This window comes from Bos taurus, chromosome 10 (assembly GCF_002263795.3).
Source record: "Bos taurus isolate L1 Dominette 01449 registration number 42190680 breed Hereford chromosome 10, ARS-UCD2.0, whole genome shotgun sequence".
NCBI classification, from domain to species: domain Eukaryota; kingdom Metazoa; phylum Chordata; class Mammalia; order Artiodactyla; family Bovidae; genus Bos; species Bos taurus.
In genome coordinates this window covers 28447589-28467209 of record NC_037337.1, presented here as the reverse complement: position 1 = coordinate 28467209, position 19621 = coordinate 28447589, and the positions used below count along the sequence as shown (strand labels likewise).

The window sequence follows — 19621 nt, the reverse complement described above, 5'->3', positions numbered from 1 at the left end:
TAGCATCACAGACCCAAAGGACAGCTGCAGTTTTGCTTTTACATACATTCATAATTAAAATATAACTTTCCCCTGAAAAGTCAAAAGTACCCATTTAGAAAGAATGTTGCTGCAACAATTCGGGAAAGAACAAGTGACAAACAGATACTTAGAATTTGACAAGCAAGCCATTACTCAGATGATACAGGACACAAGCACTGAGGGCACGTGCAGCCTAGCAGATCTTCAGTCTAAGTATGAACAAGGGTGCACGTGCCCTGCAGAAACATCAACGTAACATAAAGGTAAAGAGAAGCTTTATTTTTAACAAAAATTTGAAGTATATCAGCTTAAGGGATCATTTCCATCAGTATCCAAAGGTATTAATGGCTAAATGAGACAGTTATTAACTATAGGCACTATGTTTAGAGTAGACTTCTAGAACTTATAGATCTTATATAACTGAAACTTTATACTCATTGAACAGTTATTCTCCATTTCCCTCTCCCCTCATCCCCTAGCAACCATCATTATTTTCTGCTTCTCTAAGTTTGTTTTTTATAAATGTCTCATATAAATGGCAACATGTAGTATCTGTCTGGAAATGAGTTATCTCACTTATCATGTCTTTATGTCCAACCATGTTGTTGCAAAAGGTAAAATTTTATTCTTTTTTAAGGCTGAGGAATATTCCATTGTATGTATATAACAAATTCATTTGTCTGTCAGTGCACATTTGAGTTGTTTCCTTATCTTGGCTATTGTGAATAATGCTGTACTGTGCACTTAATATTTTGATAAGAGGATATTTCTTGCCACACATTCACACACAAAAAATATCCTTATGTGAATAAGGCAAGTTTTGGAGGTATGGATGTTTATTACTTTGTGACATAATAAACATCAAATTGTGTGTATTAAATGTGCAATTTTTGTACACCCCAATAAAGCTGTAAAAATTTTAAAATAAGCTTAAAGATGATCTGGAAACGATGTAATCAAGAGTTACAGGGAGGGGAATTCCTTGGTGGCCCAGTGGTTAGGACTCCATGCTTCCACTGCTTTTATAGTCTTTGCTTTAGAAGACAGATCCTTAAAAACGTTGCTGAGATTTATGTCAGAGTGCTCTGCCTGTTTTCCTACAGAAATTTTATACTATCTGGTTTTACATTGCTATGATTTATGTGAAAGGGTGTTCTGCCAATCTTTCTTCAAGGAGTTTTATAGTATCCACTTTGATTTTATTTTTGTATATGGTGTTAGAGAATGTTCTAATATCAGCTTTCTACCTGTACCTGTCCAGTTCTCTCAGCACCAATTATTAAGAGACTGTCTTCTCTCCGTTGCACATCCTTGCCTCTTTTTTCATAGATTAGGTGGCCACAGGTATGTTGGTTTATCTCTGGACTCTCTGTCCTGTTCTACTGATACATATTTCTGGTTTTGTGTCAGTATCATACTGTTTTGATTACTGTAGCTATGTAGTGCAGTCTAAGGACAGAGAGCCTGATTCCTCCACTCCTTTTTTCCTTCTCAAGATTGTTCTGGCTATTTGGGGTCTTTTGTGTTTCCATAAAAATTTTAAAATTATTTTTTCTAGTTCTGTAAAAAAAAAATGCCATTGGTATTTTGATAGAGATCCACTGAATCTATATGTTGCCTTGGAAATTATGGTCATTTTAATAATTTAAGAACATGGTACATCTTTTCATTTATTTGCATTACCTTCAATTCTTTCACCAGTATTTTATAGTTTCCTGAGTACAGGTCTTTTGCCTCCTTGGTAGATTTATTCCTAGATATTTTATCCTTTTCAGAGATGGTAAATGGGTTTCCTTAATTTCTCTGATATTTCATTGTTAGTGTATAGAAATGAAACAGATTTCTATATATACCCTGCAAGTTTACTGAATTCACTGATGAGCTCTAATAGTTTTCTGGGTGGCATATTCAGGATTTTTCTTCTGATTGCTGTGGCTAGGACTTCCAAAACTAAGCTGAATAAAAGTGATGAGGGTCCATATCCTTGGCTTGTTCCTATCTTAGAGGAAATGCTTTCAGTTTTTTCATCACTGAGTATGATGTTAGCTGTGGGTTTGTCAGATATGGCCTTTACCATTTTGAGTATCGGAGAAGGCGATGGCACCCCACTCCAGTACTTTTGCCTGGAAAATCCCATGGATGGAGGAGCCTGGTGGGCTGCAGTCCATGGGGTGGCTAAGAGTCGGACATGACTGAGCGACGTTGCTTTCACTTTTCACTTTCATGCACTGGAGAAGGAAATGGCAACCCACTCCAGTGTTCTTGCCTGGAGAATCCCAGGGACGGGGGAGCCTGGTGGCTGCCGTCTATGGGGTCGCACAGAGTTGGACACGACTGAAGTGACTTAGCATTAGCATAGCATGTTGAGTATGTTACCACCATGCCTACTTTCTGGACAGTTTTTATCATAAAAGAACATTAAATTTTATCAAAAGCCTTTTCTGCATCTATTGAGATGACCATCAGTTCAGTTCATCAGTACCCACTCAGTTGTGTCTGACTCTCTGCGACCCCATGAATTGCAGCACGCCAGAACTCCCTGTCCATCACCAACTCCTGGAGTTCACTCAGACTCACGTCCATCGAGTTAGTGATGCCATCCAGCCATCTCATCCTCTGTCGTCCCCTTCTCCTCCTGCTCCCAATCCCTCCCAGCATCAGAGTCTTTTCCAATGAGTCAACTCTTCACATGAGGTAGCCAAAGTACTGGAGTTTCAGCTTTAGCATCATTCCTTCCAAAGAAATCCCAGGGCTGATCTCCTTCAGAATGGACTGGGTGGATCTCCTTGCAGTCCAAGGGACTCTCAAGAGTCTTCTCCAACACCACAGTTCAAAAGCATCAATTCTTTGGCACTCAGCTTTCTTCACAGTCCAACCCTCACATCCATACATGACCACAGGAAAAACCATAGCCTTGACTAGACGGACCTTTGTTGGCAAAGTAATGTCTCTGCTTTTCAACATGCTATCTAGGTTGGTCATAATTTTTCTTCCAAGGAGTAAGCGTCTTTTAATTTCATGGCTGCAGTCACCATCTGCAGTGATTTTGGAACCCCCAAAATAAAGTCTGACACTGTTTCCACTGTTTCCCCATCTATTTCCCATGAAGTAATGGGACCAGATGCCGTGATCTTCGTTTTCTGAATGTTGAGCTTTAAGCCAACTTTTCCACTCTCCACTTTCACTTTCATCCATATGGTTTTTATTTTTTGTTACTGCATGTGATACAATCAATGTATCATACTGATTGATTTAAGGATACTGACAAGCCCTTGCATCCCTGGAATAAATTCTTTTCCCACTTGATCATGGTGTATGATCCTTTCAATGTGTTGTTGCAGTTTGACAGTATTTTGTTGAGGATTTTTGCATCTATGTTCATCGGTGGTATTGCTTGTAATTTTCTTTTTTGTGATATCTTTGTCAGTTGGTATCAGGGTGAAGCTGGCCTCACAGAATGAGTTCAAAAGTATTTCTTCCTCTGCAATTTTTCGGGATAGTTTCAAAAGGATAGGTGCTACCTCTCCTTTCTAAATGTTTGGTAGAATTCACTTGTGATGCCATCTGATCCTGGAATTTTGTTTGGTAGAAGTTTTAAAATTACTGATTCAATTTCATTTATTGTGATTATCTTCTGTTTCTTCTTGGTTCAGTATTGGGATATTGTGCCTTTCTAAAAATTTGTCCATTTCTTGGAGATGGCCTATTTGTATATAGTTGCTTATAGTAGTTTCTTATGATACTTTGTATTTCTGCGGTGTTGGTTGTAACTTCTCCTTTCTCACTTAAGATTTTGTTCATTTGGGCCCTCTCCTTTTTATTTCTTGATGAATCTGGCAAAGAACTAGTTTTTAATTAAAAATTAAAATTTTTAATTTTAATTTAATTTAAAATTTAAATTTTAATTTAATTGATCTTTTCTATTTTCAGTTTCATTTATTTCAGTTCTGATCTTTATGATTTCTCTGCTTCTACTAACTTTGGGTTTTGTTTGTTCTTCTTTATCTAGCTGGTTTAGATGTTAATGTGAGGTGGTTTATTTGAGATTTTTCTTATTTCCTGAGGTAAGCTCGTGCTGCTATAAATTTCCATCTTAGAAATGTTTTTGCTGCATCCCATAGCTTTCAAACTATCATGTTTTCATTTTCATTTGTCTGTAGGTATTTTTTGACTTCCTATTCAATTTCTTCAGTGATCCATTGGGTTCTTTAGTAGCATATCTAGCTACCACATATTTGTGTGTGTGTTTTGCAGTTTTCCCCTTGTAGTCGATTTCTGGTTTCACAGCGTTGTGGTCAGAAAAGATGAATGATATGATTTCATGTCATATTTTGTTAAATTTACTGAGGCTTGTTTTGTGGCCTAGCATGTAATCTATCCTAGAGAATGTTCCATGTGAACTTGAAAAGAATGTGTATCCTGCTGCATTTGGATAGAATGCTTTCTATATGTCAATTATAACACTAAAGATAGCCATCAAATCACAAGCTGCTGCTGCTGCTAAGTCGTTTCAGTTGTGTCCTAGTCTGTCAACCCCATAGATGGCAACCCACCAGGCTCCTCCATCCCTGGGATTCTCCAGGCAAGAATACTGGAGTGGGTTGCCATTTCCTTCTCCAATGCATGCATGCATGCTAAGTTGGCTTCAGTCGTGTCTGACTCTGTGCAACCCCATGGACAGCAGCCTACCAGGCTCCTCTGTCCACAAGATTCTCCAGTCAAGAATACTGGAGTGGGTTGCATTTCCTTCTCCATCAAATCATAAGAGAAGAGAACAAAAGAAGGGGAAAAATTACCTACAAAAATAAATCCAAAACAAAAATTAACAAAATGGCAATAAGAACATATATATTGATAACTGCCTTAAATGTAAATGGACTAAATACTCCAACTAAAAGACACACAGAGGCTGAATGTATACAAAAACAAGACTCATACATATGTTGTCTACAAGAGACTCATTTCAGAACTAAAGACACACAGAGTGAAAGTGAGGGGCTGAAAAAAGGTATTCTATGAAAATAGAAATTAAAAGAAAGCCAGAGTAACAATACTTAGACAAAACTGACTTTAAAATAATGACTGTTAGAACTCCCCTGGTGGTCTAGTGATAAAGAATCTGCCTGCCAATGCAGGAGACATGGGTTCAATACCTGGTCTGGGAAGATTCCACAGGCCGTGGGGCAACTAAGCCTATGAGCCACAACTACTGAGCCCATGTATCCTAGAGCCTCTGCTCTGCAACAACAGAAACCGCTGCAAGGAGAAGCCCACAAACTGCAACTAAAGCCCATGCACAGCAACAAAGACCCGGCACAACCAAAAATACATAAATAAATTAAAAACTTCTTAAAAGGAAAGTTACAAGAGACAAAGGGCACTATGTAATCATCAAGGGATCAATCCAAGAAGACGTAACAATTGCAAAGTCTTACCCAATAGTATGGTTTTAGACCATGGTACATGTATTATTTTATTTTAACACAACTCTTTGAAGACAGGTACTATACCTAACCTTTCTGTTTTAACATCAACATGCATATAACAAGTAACCTGTTGATTACGGACTGCCTAACTACCTCAACCAGCCAGTATCTTATTACTACTGGGTATCTGACAGCTTAATGCCTCTGATTTAGCATCTGGAAACAATGACAGATAGTATACAGAGAATTTTAGACACAGCCTCAATCACACCTGTTAATATTCACTGGGACATGAATTCACCTTTTTAATTTTCCAATAAAGTTTCAGGAAACTGGGGACTCCCCTGGCAGTCCAGTGGTTGACACACTGTGTTTTCACTGCAGGGGGCATAGGTTTGATCTTCAGCTGGTGAACTAGGATATTGCATGCTGTGCATTGTGGTCAAAAAAGAAAAGTAAGTTTTAGGAAACTTATGTGAAATATGATTTATAGGGAGCTATATAATCAGCATGACTAACAGGAAAAAAGAAATTTCTATTAGTTTTACTTGAGGAGAAAAAAAATTCCACAGATTGAAGTTTAATTTTGAAGCTCTGTTCTTTATAAAAATTTAAATACTTGTTAACTTTTAATTGCTCAATGTTTCAAATAGGTTTCTTTGGTATTTGTAAATGTTTAGCTTATAGTGCTTGTACATATATTTCTAAACTATCAGTGTTACAATTTCCTTACATCAGCACTAGTAAATATTACTAGTATGTATTTGAGGAAGCTTTTCTTTCCATATATTCAGCTGTTGCTTTTTACTTAAAATAAGCAATGGAAAAGATTGATCAAGAGATAAAAGTAGCAGACATGAAACTCATACCACATGTGATTTGACAAATGGGGGTGAGCCGGCTGCTACAAGCAGCTCATGGAAGCGGTGTATATTTTATAAATATCTTAATTAAAGTATATGATTTCAAAGATACAATGCAGTTCCTCATATATCATACTAGTCAACAGCTGAATTAACATTTTAAGAAGTACTAAGCTGTGTCATTTAAACACAAATCTTATAACTGAGTCCTCCCATATCAATTTATATTTGCAAAGAATTATTAGGTCCCAGTATCCTAACAAAAACGGAAAAACAAAGTCACACTATTTTCATTTAGTTCAAATTACAAAAGTGTATCATTTGTTCAAGAAAATCTTAGAATGGTTTAGTACGTCTCTAAAACATTAGCTACTCTCTTGACGACTACATCAAACACATGTCAATTATTTTAATAACCATAGTTTTCACTATTTAATTCCAAATTTACATCAATATTTAGGTAATAAAATTTACAAAAAATTACTTTAAATAATTTGACCAATATAATTTCTAGTTCTGAAAAAGTTTAAAGCAAACTTTTGCTATATCATATTTTGAAGATTTATAGAATGAAGTCATTACACATATTAATCTAACTACATTCTGATTGAGCAGAAATTATTAAATTATTAGACTAAGGCAACAATAACATGGCCCTGAATCAATACTATCCGACATTCTTAAAAACCTAACAGGTTAAGATGTTTCAATTGCTATCCAGTCACCTTTAAAAACTAATTTTTTAAAACGCTCATAAATAACAAAGTCATGTAGTATTTGAATGTGTAAAACTTAATTAGAAGGGTACTAAATAATTTTCTATTGATCTGTTTTGCTGTTAATTGGCTTTGAAAGTGCAAATCAAAGAAAGCAAAACTATACTAGGTTAAATCACCAAAAACTTTAAAACATGGAGAAAAAATTTTGCTTTTCTTTAAAACACTTAAATGGTTATGAAAGCAAGCCAATATAAATTATGATCTCAGAATTGATGAAGACTAAGGAATTTTACCTAGTTAGTAGTATTCAGTTCAGTTCAGTCGCTCAGTCGTGTCCGACTCTTTGCGACCCCATGAATTGCAGCATGCCAGGCCTCCCTGTCCATCACCAACTCCCGGAATTCATCCAAACCCATGTCCATCGAGTAGGTGATGCCATTCAGCCATCTCATCCTCTGTCGTCCCCTTTTCCTCCTGCCCCTAATCCCTCCCAGGATCAGAGTCTTTTCCAATGAGTCAACTCTTCACATGAGGTGGCCAAAGTATTGGAGTTTCAGCTTTAGCATCAGTCCTTCCAATGAACACCCAGGACTGATCTCTTTCAGAATGGACTGGTTGGATCTCCTTGCAGTCCAAGGGACTCTCTAGAGTATTCTCCAACACCACAGTTCAAAAGCATCAATTCTTCGGCGCTCAGCCTTCTTCACAGTCCAACTCTCACATCCATACATGACCACAGGAAAAACCATAGCCTTGACTAGACGGACCTTTGTTGGCAAAGTACAGAAGAATGTTCATTCAATAAAATCATTTGTGTGTCTATTTGTAAGAAAATCCCACTCCCTTTATTCTCCATATAGTAATTTTATGACTGACTATAGCATAATAGGTTGATCTTAGGCACAGGATAATATACACATTATGTATGTATTTGAGCATGTGTTCATCAGTATGTATAATTACTAGCTTTACTTACCTTTGTTTCTATTCACCATTAAGTAATGTTTTTCTCTACTTCCAGCATTAAGTGACTTTCCTCCACGATAATGTAATGATTACTTTTTAAATAAGAATATAGAATCTGGGGTTTCCCTAGTGGCTCAGTGGTAAAGAAACCGCCTGTCAATGCAGGAGACACAGGTTCGATCTCTGATTCAGGAAAATCCCACATGCTGCAGAGCAACTAAGCCCATGAGCCACAATTACTGAGCCTGTGCTCCAGAGTCCAGGAGCTGCAACTATTGAGCCCACATGCCACAACTACTGAGAGCCCAGGCTCTGCAACAAGACAGGCCACTGCAACGAGGAGCCTGTGCACTGCAACTAGAGAGCAGCCCCTGCTAGCCCCAACTAGGAGAAAACCTATGCAGCACCAAAAAGCCAGCACAGCCAAAAACTAAAATAAAATAAATCATATATATATATAAATAAAGAATCTGAAGAGCAATTATTTAGGTAGAAGAGAAATTATTCAGTTAGAAGCAACTTATTAGATGGACTATGTAGAAGATGTTTTAAGAGTCAGGTTATTCGGAATTGATTTGGATGGGGTTGAATCTTTAAAATCTTGGTTCTATACAGACTTAACATTATAGTATTGATCAATGTTATGCCAATTTCATAAATAATGGCTGAACTATTATTTATTCTGAAAATTAAGAATTGATGGTTAAAGGAAATATGCTATAGCAGACGTTGAAATTTTGTTTTGGAAAACAATCATTTAAATTAACTTATGTTTCTTTTCAAAGTACAGAAGTTATATTCTTTTTCCTTATAAGTCTTCTTCCTAAAATAAAAATTTTTATCAAGTATGTAATGATTAGGAATGGTCAAAGAAAACAGAATCCTATATTAAGAATGCTTCAAAAGTAAGTCTCAAACATTCCTTTTTTTCCAATTTCCTCAAAGAAATTAATAGTAACTATTTTTAATGTATAGCTTTAATACACATGAAAGTTCTTCAGTTATCTTCAAGCTTTCCCAGCATATAGAAAGTAGGAAACAATATACCAAGTATGGTATGTAGATTATGAACCCATTTGCATTAAAAATATGCATACATATAGAAGAAAATACAGTGTCCTCATCCTCCCTAGGTGGATGAGACTATGGGTGTTTAATTTTCTTATTTTTCTTATTCCATTTTCAAAAATAAGGATGCTGCTGCTGCTGCTAAGTCGCTTTAGTTGTGTCCGACTCTGTGCAACCCCACAGACGGCAGCCCACTAGGCTCCCCCGTCCCTGGGATTCTCCAGGCAAGAACACTGGAGTGGGTTGCCATTTCCTTCTCCAATGCATGAAAGTGAAAAGTGAAAGTGAAGTCGCTCAGTCATGTCTAACCCTCAGTGACCACATAGACAGCAGCCCACCAGGCTCCCCCGTCCCTGGGATTCTCCAGGCAAGAACACTGGGGTGGGTTGCCATTTCCTTCTCCAATGCATGAAAGTGAAAAGTGAAAGTGAAGTCGCTCAGTCATGTCTGACTCTCAGTGACCCCATGGACTTCAGCCTACCAGGCTCCTCCATCCATGGGACTCTCCAGGTAAGAGTACTGGAGTGGGGTGCCATTGCCTTCTCCGAAATAAGGATGAACGACTCTTAATTTAAAAAAGGAATTCATTTAAAAAAAAAGGCAAAACAAAACACTATCTCGCATGACTCTCAATTGTTTTAAGATAAAAGCAGAGGAGAAACACGAACTTCAATATCAAGAAAATTTATGTATTTTACACATTACATGAAAATACCTTAATTTTGAACTTCATAGATGGTCCTCACTTGCACAGATCTTGTGTGGAATGTAGAAACCATACAATAGAAAAACAAATGTACATCTTATGAGAATCAGACATTTTAGCTAAGGTTTTTATTTCCTTGCAGCATGAACATTTACAAACCAATTTCATAAAACAAAAAAGTGATAGAAGAAAACTGGATACTTTTATTGCAGAACTACTCATTTTTAGTTGCAATGCTATCTCAAAATAGCTCTGGATTACTAAATTACTTTCTCACCCAGCTTATGCCCCAATATGCTACACTCTTGCATTTTTATTCCTAAGAATTAAATGTCTATTACTGGTAAGGCTGGGTAAATGCTAAGTCCTGAGAATGTGACAGAGAGCACAGACCCTGGTCTCATACAGCTATTAATCTATCTGGGATGACAGATAATAAGCAATTGCAAAGCACTACATGCTCTTAAAAACAGATTGGAGATGAAAATGTGGACAGAGCCTCTAACAGCAGAAGAGGCTTCAGAGAATGCTTCCCAGATGTATTGTGTTTACACTGAGGCCTGAAGGCTAAGGAAGTGATAAATGGGTGAACTTCAGGAGAAGAGTGTTCTGATAAACATTTGCACAGAAAGACTAATGTTTTCCAGAAACTGAAACAAGTTCTTTCTAGCTGGAGCATTGGGAGGGGCAGAGAGGAGGTGGTACTATTGAGAGAATCCAGTCCGGAGGCTGCTGGAATAATGTAGAGTAAAAGTGAAAGTCGCTCAGTCGTGTCTGACTCTTTGTGACCCCGTGGACTATACAATCTATGGAATCCTCCAGGCTAGAATACTGTAGTGGGTAGCCTTTCCCTTCTCCTGGGGATCTTTTCAACCCAGGGATCAAACCCAGGTCTCCCGCATTGCAGGCGGTAATGGCAGAAGTGAAGAAATGTAGCAAGATTAGAGAAATTTAGGGGGTTGCACCAACATGATTTGATGAGTGATTTGGAGATGACTCATGAGTTTGTGGCTTGATAACTACTGATATGAAGAATATTCAATGAGAATGGAAATCCAGGACCCTTGGTGGTAGTGGTGGGGCGGGGACTGGATGACAGTTTGGTGGAAAGGAGTGGAGGGAGGTGGGAGAGTGAGGTCAATTATGGATAATATTTTATTTAGGATGTCTAAATGATATCCGGATGAATGTTTCCGGTAGGCAATTGGATATACATAATGGATGAGCTAAGATTTGGGTTTAGAGCAAGATATTGATTTGAGAATGATAAACATACAGTTCAATGTTTTCTCAACCTTTTAAAAAATCCATGCCTATTTGATCAGTCAGAAAATAACCTCCCTCCCACCCCCAAATGAGAACAGTTAATGTTGACAGTAAGGATGCCATGTAGAGTGAGAAAAGAGTTTAACGCAGAACCCTGAAAATACCAATGTCTAAGAGAGAGGCAGGGAGGTCTCTAAAAGAAGAAACTGAGAAGTGAACTGATTTCTTCCTTCACTATTTCTTGTCCTCTAAGGGAAAAAGAATCTGAATGGCTAAGGGGAAAAAATAAGCATCTTCAAAATCCTCTTGTAAGCTTTAGAATCTGCCTAAAAAGAAGTGTTAACTTGCATTTCTCTTGCTGTTGTTGAGGCTAGGCTACTGTGGTACAGAGAGGAAACAGTGAATGCACTGCAGGGCAAGTGGGAGCTGAGGTGGGTCCTCTTTCACCTCTTCAAATAACTTACACAAAGGTCTAATGAAGTTTTTTGCAATTTTTCTTTTTTCTCTTCCCCCTTTACTTTCTTTCTCAAATGAAAGTAGAAAAGTAAATGGACACAAACTCTGCTTCTGATTTTTGGAAAGTGAAGACTAATTCCCATCCAGGCCCCAAATTGCAAGTTTGCTTGATAAGTGCAATACAGTAATTCTAGAAGCAAGTAACTCTAGAAATTTGGTGTATTTCATGACTCCCACAACTTTCTTACCCTAGAAAATATCTGGATCAACTCTTCTTAGCTTCGTGTAAATTCATAGTGTCACAATGGTCTTGACCAGGTCTAGGATATTGAAAAAATGAAATCCTGGTTTAAATCTGAATGAAAATACAGAATACTGTAAAGCACAGAACTCGAAGAGTAGTTCAAGCATGTTTGGGGGCTGACTGCTTATCTAGACTCAGAGTATCTCCCAACATAAAACTTATAGTTCAGAGAATAGTAACTCTTCAAATATATAATAAGCACTGCTATAAAAAATACTGGCAGCTGTGGGGCTGCCCTTTCACAGAACTACTGATACTTAGTAACAATGTCTTTTCATGTTTTATGAGTAGAGTCTATAGAACAAAATACTGTGCTATACACAGTTTCATCTGTACTTGTACTTAATTTTTAGTAAACTTTGATTTTAGCATTTATTGTCAAGTCAATGATCTGACTCAGAGAAAATTATGATGACTACCATAATTTTAAATATTATATTAAGTAGAGTTTTGGAAAATGCACTCAGTATACTGAATATATGATATGCAGTATTTATTCTTATTGTTATCCTTGGTGCTATTACTGAATCAATCAAGCCATATTACACATTAGAACCATAGAGTGTTTAAGGATGAACTTTTTATTCTATATGCCTGTTACAGAATTTAAAAAGGAGGGGGAATAGTGTGTCACAAAGTTCTATGACAATTTCCATAGCTAGAAGAATTAAGAATTAAGGGTTAAAGAATAACACAGAAGTCAATACCTACCAAAATGTCCAGCAATACTATTTTCATCTGAAATAATTTAGAAAATAAAAGTCTGTGTTGAAAGATAAGTAGTGCATCCAAATAGATCACTCCAGTTAAGTCAACTGTTTGTGATTCTATTTTTTTTCTTTAAATCAAAAAAGCCAACGGACGTTACCATTTTGTTCTTAAATAGGAAGAAAAAAATAACTGGGAATGACTACCAAAATGTTAACTAAAATTCTGTTTTATCAAACTCCTTAAGTAACTAAATAAACATTTAAATATAATTTCTATTATCAGCATTTAACAGCTAATAATCATTACTCAAATTAGATTCCATTGATATTAATTATATCAACAACTTGTCACATATAGAAATGGTCTAAGTTTGAGAAAATTATTTCAAAGTCCAAATATACAGCTTTGAAGCCACACAACCATTTTTAAGGTTAGGACAAGACACATACCAAGTATGTTTAGGGGCATTAGGATTTAATTCCTCAGGGGCCCTTAAAATTCAGTGCTGATATTAATGATTCAAAGTGGGTACAGATATTTATTTCTAAATTCTTGTACCTCAAGATTCATGTAAATAATGTATGCCAATTACCTTCGAAATTATTGCCAAAGGATGTTTTTAAAACCATTGCATAATGCTTGCTTCCTAACTTCTTTTCTCTGAACACTCATTATAACATCATTTACTTTATCTCTATAATTTGCTTTATAATCAAGCCAATTACTTGATTATAACCCTCTACCATCTTAAAAAAACTGAGTAAGGTACAAGAGATAGAAAGGCATAGAGACCTTGGGTAGTCCTTCAGTTATATTGCTTAGCAGCACAGCAACAAGAGAGTGATGACAGACAGCAATTGTTTTAATCTAGGTCAATACAACAGCCAAAATACTTTGTAAACACTTTCTTTGGCTCTTTCTGGAGATCAACACTGTTCTGATTAAACAGCATGAGAAGGACTCGATAGCAAAGTAAGGGTTCAACAATATGTACTTATCTTTTATCCAAGAGTCTTAAAATCACCTAACACTAATCATAACCCAGTAACTGAGAGAGGTAGGTACTAAGGTAAACTGCAAAGGCCAAGAACAGAAATTGGGAGTGTGGGCCACTGAATGATATTTATAAGCTAAAGACTGCTGCCTTATATAGCTCTGAATGTAAAAATGAAGTATTATCTACTATCTTTTAAGAAACTCAAACTCAGCAAAACAGGGGAATACTTTTTCTTACTATGTTTCATTTATATTTGTACCAACATGTTAACAAGATAATACCTTTTCTTACTGTTTCATTTGTTATTTGTACCTAATTTTTACTGAAAGTTTGATTAATTCAAGTTTGGTTTTCAGAAGACACTGTTTAGCCATTGATCGTAAACAGAGAAAACTAGTGACACAGAATTTTAGACATTACATTATTTTAAATATTAGATTAAAAGTCTATAGTTTTCCATGTGCCAATTATTTGAATTATCTTTCCATTGAAGGGTTTGTGTTATGCTGTACACACCATCTTCCTTGTGACCTCGAGTTGAATTTGTGAGATGTATGCTTAAGGTGCAATCTGTAGCCATGAATAGTTCTGTGTATGTGTGTAAAATTAACAAACACTTAAAAGGACTGAAATCCGTCTTTAGCCTCATTAGCACCATGTACCAACTGTATTAACTGGTTGAAACTGTTAGATAAGAGAGTGAAAACTAAAGGAACGGGAACAAAGAAAGGTTATATTTCATCATCTTAAGGTTTCACAGAGATGATGCAGGTTTACAATTCAAATTTCCACCCCCTGAAAAATGACTTCTTAAATAACTCAACTCTCAAAACTCAGAAATGCAGTAACCTGAAATTATTCTAATCTAAAACCTTTAGAGAATAATCAGTTACTACAACTGATGTTCACTGTGAAGAATACATAGCTATATAAAATATAGCTACACAAAAAAGAACTCACAGAAAAAACATTTAAAGCAAGAAGATGTGTGTTTCAGATTCACATTAGTAGTGGCTAATTGGGTAAATGCTAAAGATTACATTCAAGTGCTTAAAAGGATTACTGCACAGAAATTCAATTACTAAAAGTCTTTGTTCAGATGCCTCTCAGGCTGATTAAAGATGAGACGATATGCGAACCGAACCACCAACAGTGGTATTTAAACCCCAATTACTTTCAAGGTAATGTATACAGTTCTTAAGACATTCCAGAAGTGGGTTCTTTGATACTAAAAATGGTATTAAAATAAAAGAGAGACCTCATACAGTCTGCTGGTATTTCATACCAACCTTTGGAGGAGGTAGTAAAGTGTTGGAATTTAAAATACAAGGTCAGCACTAAGTGTAAACATTTCTAAAGCATTGTATGTAATTCTTAAACATATGTAGTGAAAAAAAGTATAATTCATATAAAATCAGAACTTAAAAAAGCAAAAAATAGAAATATTTAGTCAATTTACTCAAATGAAGAAAACTTAAATGATACAGAACTGAATATATCAGAAATCTATATACAATAAAAAGTGAATATAAATTAGTCAATTCCATAGACATTTCCAGTTAAGCATTCATACAAATACAGATTTGCCTTTTTCTTATATATAGGAGTAACACATACATACATACATGACATGATTCTGGCAAAAAAAAAAAAAGAAAAATCAGAGATACTAAAAATATTCTCAAGTTTTAAGAATGGTGTAGAATAAGTTTTAACAACATTCTACATGAATGGAAACCCCTGATTTAATTCCATGATTTTATCATGCCAGAAGCATGTTTGCTTTTAATTTTCTTAAACAGATATTGGTATCATACACATTGGCTTATTAATAATTAAGGCATTTTGCATATACAGTATCTCAGTGCGAACAAAAAACTTTTAGTACTGATTATTTGCTATAATGGTTTAAACTTTCAAAGTCTTTTCAACATAAGAAAATAGTAGCTGCACACATTTAAGTGTTTTCTTATAAAACACAATCTTAAAAAAAAGTAATGATGATTGGTCTCTGTGATTCCTAGTAATAAGTCCTGTCTTACTTTTCACATAGTATAAATTATATTCTTATGCAGGATTGCATTAAGACCCAGTAGTTCTTAAACAATGTTACCAAATAACCATATAAATCCCAAACGCAGCAAAGGTGAACAATCTTCGTAGTGCACTTTCACCTCATTGGAGCTGAAGCTGCTCCTTTTGGATCTTTTTCCACTTCAATGTGAAGTAGATCGGTAGCATTTCATTAGTGGTTTCAACATACGTTTCTCTTTAAAGGAAAAAATGGTTTTGATTTCTTCCATAGTTCACAGTTCTCAGATGAGATATTTCTGGGGAAATCATATCGTCCAAGGATGTTTTGAATAGCCAAATGCTATAGATGAAGTCTTTCAATGCAACTGTAATAAATAAGCATCTACATCCTTAGAGAATAAAACAGAAGCATTTCATTAGCCAGTACTGTAAATACACATATACACACCCCATTTTCTTCTCCCTTTTTGTCACTTGTTTTGCCTTCGTGACCCTTTGAGTGCAAAAGATCTGCCCTACTCAACATTTTATCTGCATTTTGGTAGCACACAGCATGTGCTCAGGAAGTCTTTGCAAAGTGCTCAGGCAATGTTCTAGTTTCTGTTATCAAACAACTCTGCCTTTATAGCTCAGCAAGATCATTACATCATTCACAGCAGTTCCTTCAGTGCTATATAAATGCCAGGCCAGCTTGATGATGGCCATTCTGATTTCTACCCTCAAAAAATTACAGTGAGGGTTTAATGTTGTTAAGGAGGCTTTATCATAGCTTAAGGAACTTCACAGAACTTTTAATCACTCAATATTGTTTGTAATAACAGAAATAGTACCTTGCAAATTTCTAAAGAAATAATCTTTCAGTTCTACTACTAAGAATACAAGGTACTTTCAGAATAACGTGATATATCATGTATTCTATTTTCTATCAACTTTTACTTCATTTTTCCTCCTTTTAACCAAAGAACAACAAATAATAATTTAAAAACTTTAGGAAATTGATTCTGTTCATTAAATTTTCATCATTAAGAATTCTACAGAGTAAAATTATACACATTGGTATAACATATTTGCTTGATACAAGATTATCCTTCCTTTCATGAAGGTATTTCAAGGAAAATTTTATAAGTCAGTCCAAGACATAAATCCTTTTTTTAAGAATATGATATTTTTTAAACCAGAGGAAGTTTTTATATTTCTGGCTTAATGCCCATTTATATGATAGAAGTATGCCCAGTAAAAGGGTGGAAGTATTTTTTAACAATGATTTACTTTGCAATTATATTTTAACTACCAATGTTTTCTGGAGTTTAAATATTAAAATCCAAAATAGTAATGCACTTTTTCCTTTAAGATCAAGTAAATCAATAAAGAATGATGTCAAATTCATACTGTGATTTGAACAACTTAACTTTCCCCTAAAAGTATGGCGTTAGCAAAAGCCAAGTTAAAAATACTCCCAAACTATTTGACTACGTTCCTCACCTTGCTTCCTGAATATCATTGCCATTTCAGACGCCTTCCTAACCTGGGTTCTTAACTTTTTTCCAAATATTTTTCTGTAATTGGAGCAAGGTCATTAAATACCTACTAGCACATATGTATGGCTGTATATAAAACACATTCAATGACTAATTCTTATGTTCCTTGCCAAAGTCATATTCATATCCAGAGCACCTTAAGTGTTCATAAATATGAAACTGACTTTAGATCGTGTTAGAGTAGTATTTTAGAGAAGGCAATGGCACCCCACTCCAGTACTCTTGCCTGGAAAATCCCATGGATGGAGGAGCCTGGTGGGCTGCAGTCCATGGGGTCGCCAAGAGTCGGACATGACTGAGCGACTTCACTTTCACTTTTCACTTTTATGCATTGGAGAAGGAAATGGCAACCCACCCCAGTGTTCTTGCCTGGAGAATCCCAGGGGCAGGAGAGCCTGGTGGGCTGAGAGACTCTGTGGGGTCACACAGAGTCGGAGACGACTGAAGTGACTTAGCAGCAGCAGCAGCAGAGTAGTATTTAACTGGACATTCGAATGAGTTCATTTATGATTGCATAATACTATTACATTATTCCAAATTTTTAGTTAAGCTTAAATATAGATTACCTTGGCTATATTACCAGTATATCCTGGAACCAAAGTAAGATGGTTTTCCTGTTCCCACAACCCACTTAATTGCTGTTTTAAAATCTGAATATTTCTAGGAGAAAAAAAGAAAAAAAAATACAAATATAATAAGTTATAGACTTTGGTAGCTAATACACTTAATGAAAACAGCTTTAAAATTTTCAAGTCTTCTTCAGGATAAAATTATACCATTTGAAGTCAAGCAACTCTTTAAACTAGTTCATGTCAATCATGGAAATTAAAGGTTACTCAGGTGTTAAAGCAAGTAAGAAAACAATGAGGTATTTGGGACATTTGGACATCCAGTTCTTGGGTATGAAGTGGGGAAGTCCTGAGAGCCTAGAAAGCAAATTATGGACTGAAAGGAAACTGTTGGGATATATATATATTTTGTAGTTTCATGATAATCTGGCTCCTTTGGTAGAACACCCAGATACTTTCACATCAAGACAATACTCAAACTATGATTATAATTCAGTTTTTAGAACTGTAATCATCCACACTGGATTCTTACGTTAATGTCCTTTGGCTATCTGGTCCAGAGAGCCATAGGACGCCCCCAGGATGACTCCATTCCTGGGTCTCAATTTTACTCCACCAAAGGTCATCTCTTTTTCTCTCACTCCTTTATAATGGATATAAAGGTTTTGTCTCTCTCACTCCTTTATAACGGATGTAAGTCTGTGCTTTTGCCTTCCAAAAGGGTATGGTTCTGCCAGAACAATAGACACAGGGGTTACTGGGCTCTGGAATTCAACTTTCACATGTAACATTCCAAAGATGAATAGTATCCCAATTTATTATTTCTCTGAAAATGAAGAGAATAAGTATTATATACTGACAATCTGCTTCACTGACTATGCTAAAGCCTTTGACTGTAAGGATTACAACAAACTGCGGACAATTCTTTAAGAGATGAGAATAACAGACCACCTTACTTCCCTTCTTAGAAAGCTGTATGCAGGTCAAGAAGCAGCATTTTGAACCAGACATGGAAAACCAGACTGGTTCAAAACTGGAAAAGGAGTATGTCAAGGCTGTATACTGTCACCCTGCTTATTTAACTTCTATGCAGAGCACATCTTGCAAAATGCCAGGCTGCATGAATCACAGGCTTCTGGAATTAAGATTGCCAGAAGATACATAGATGATACCATTCTAATGGCAGAAAGCAAAGAGAAACTAAAAAGCCTCTTGATGAAAGTGAAAGAGGAGAGTGAAAAAGCTGGCTTAAAATTCAACATTCAAAAAACTAAGATCATGGCATCTGGTCCCAATACTTCATGGCAAATAGATGGAGAAAAAGTGGAAACAGTGGTAGAGTTTATTTTCTTGGGCTCCAGAATCATTGAGGATTGTGACCGCAGCCCAAGAAATTAAAAGATACTCACTCCTTGGAAGACAAGTAATGACAAACCTAGACAGTATATTAAAAAACAGAGATATCACTTTGCTAACAAAGGTCCACATGGTCAAAGCTATGGTTTTTCCAATAGTTGTGTACGGGGTGAGAGGTGTACCATAAAGAAGGCTGAGCGCCAAAGAATTGATGCTTTCGAACTGTGGTGCTGGAAAAGACTCTTGAGAGTCCCTTGGACAGCAAGGAGATCAAACCAGTCAATCCCAAAGGAAATCAACCCTGAATATTCACTGGAAGGACTGATGCTAAAGCTGAAGCTCTAATACTCTGGCCACCTGATGTGAAGGACCAACTCACTGGAAAAGACCCTGATGCTGGGAAAGACTGAAGGCAGGAGAAGGGAGTGACAGAGGATGAGATGGTTGGATGGCATCACTGACATGCGTTTGAGCAAACTCTGGGATACAGAGAAGACCAGGGAAGCCTGGAGTGCTGCAGTCCATGGGGTTGCAAAGAGTTGGACACAACTTAGCAAATGAAAAACTGATAATCATAAAATAAAATTTCCTGAAAAAAAAGTCTTTAGTAACATGAGTTTA

At 36.1% G+C, this 19621-nt stretch overlaps 1 protein-coding gene across 1 annotated transcript in view; it reads right to left on the bottom strand.

Moving 5' to 3' along the window:
• Nucleotides 1-15660: 15660 nt before the first annotated feature.
• Nucleotides 15661-19621, bottom strand: part of KATNBL1 (katanin regulatory subunit B1 like 1) — a 45460-nt gene continuing 41499 nt past the window's right edge. Inside the window, exons 9-10 of the mRNA NM_001199064.3 lie at nt 17642-17735; nt 15661-15926 (exon numbers count right to left, since the gene is read on the bottom strand). Coding sequence (NP_001185993.1) covers nt 15894-15926; nt 17642-17735 — 127 coding nt within the window. The 3' untranslated portion in view covers nt 15661-15893. The remainder of the gene's footprint in view (nt 15927-17641; nt 17736-19621) is intronic.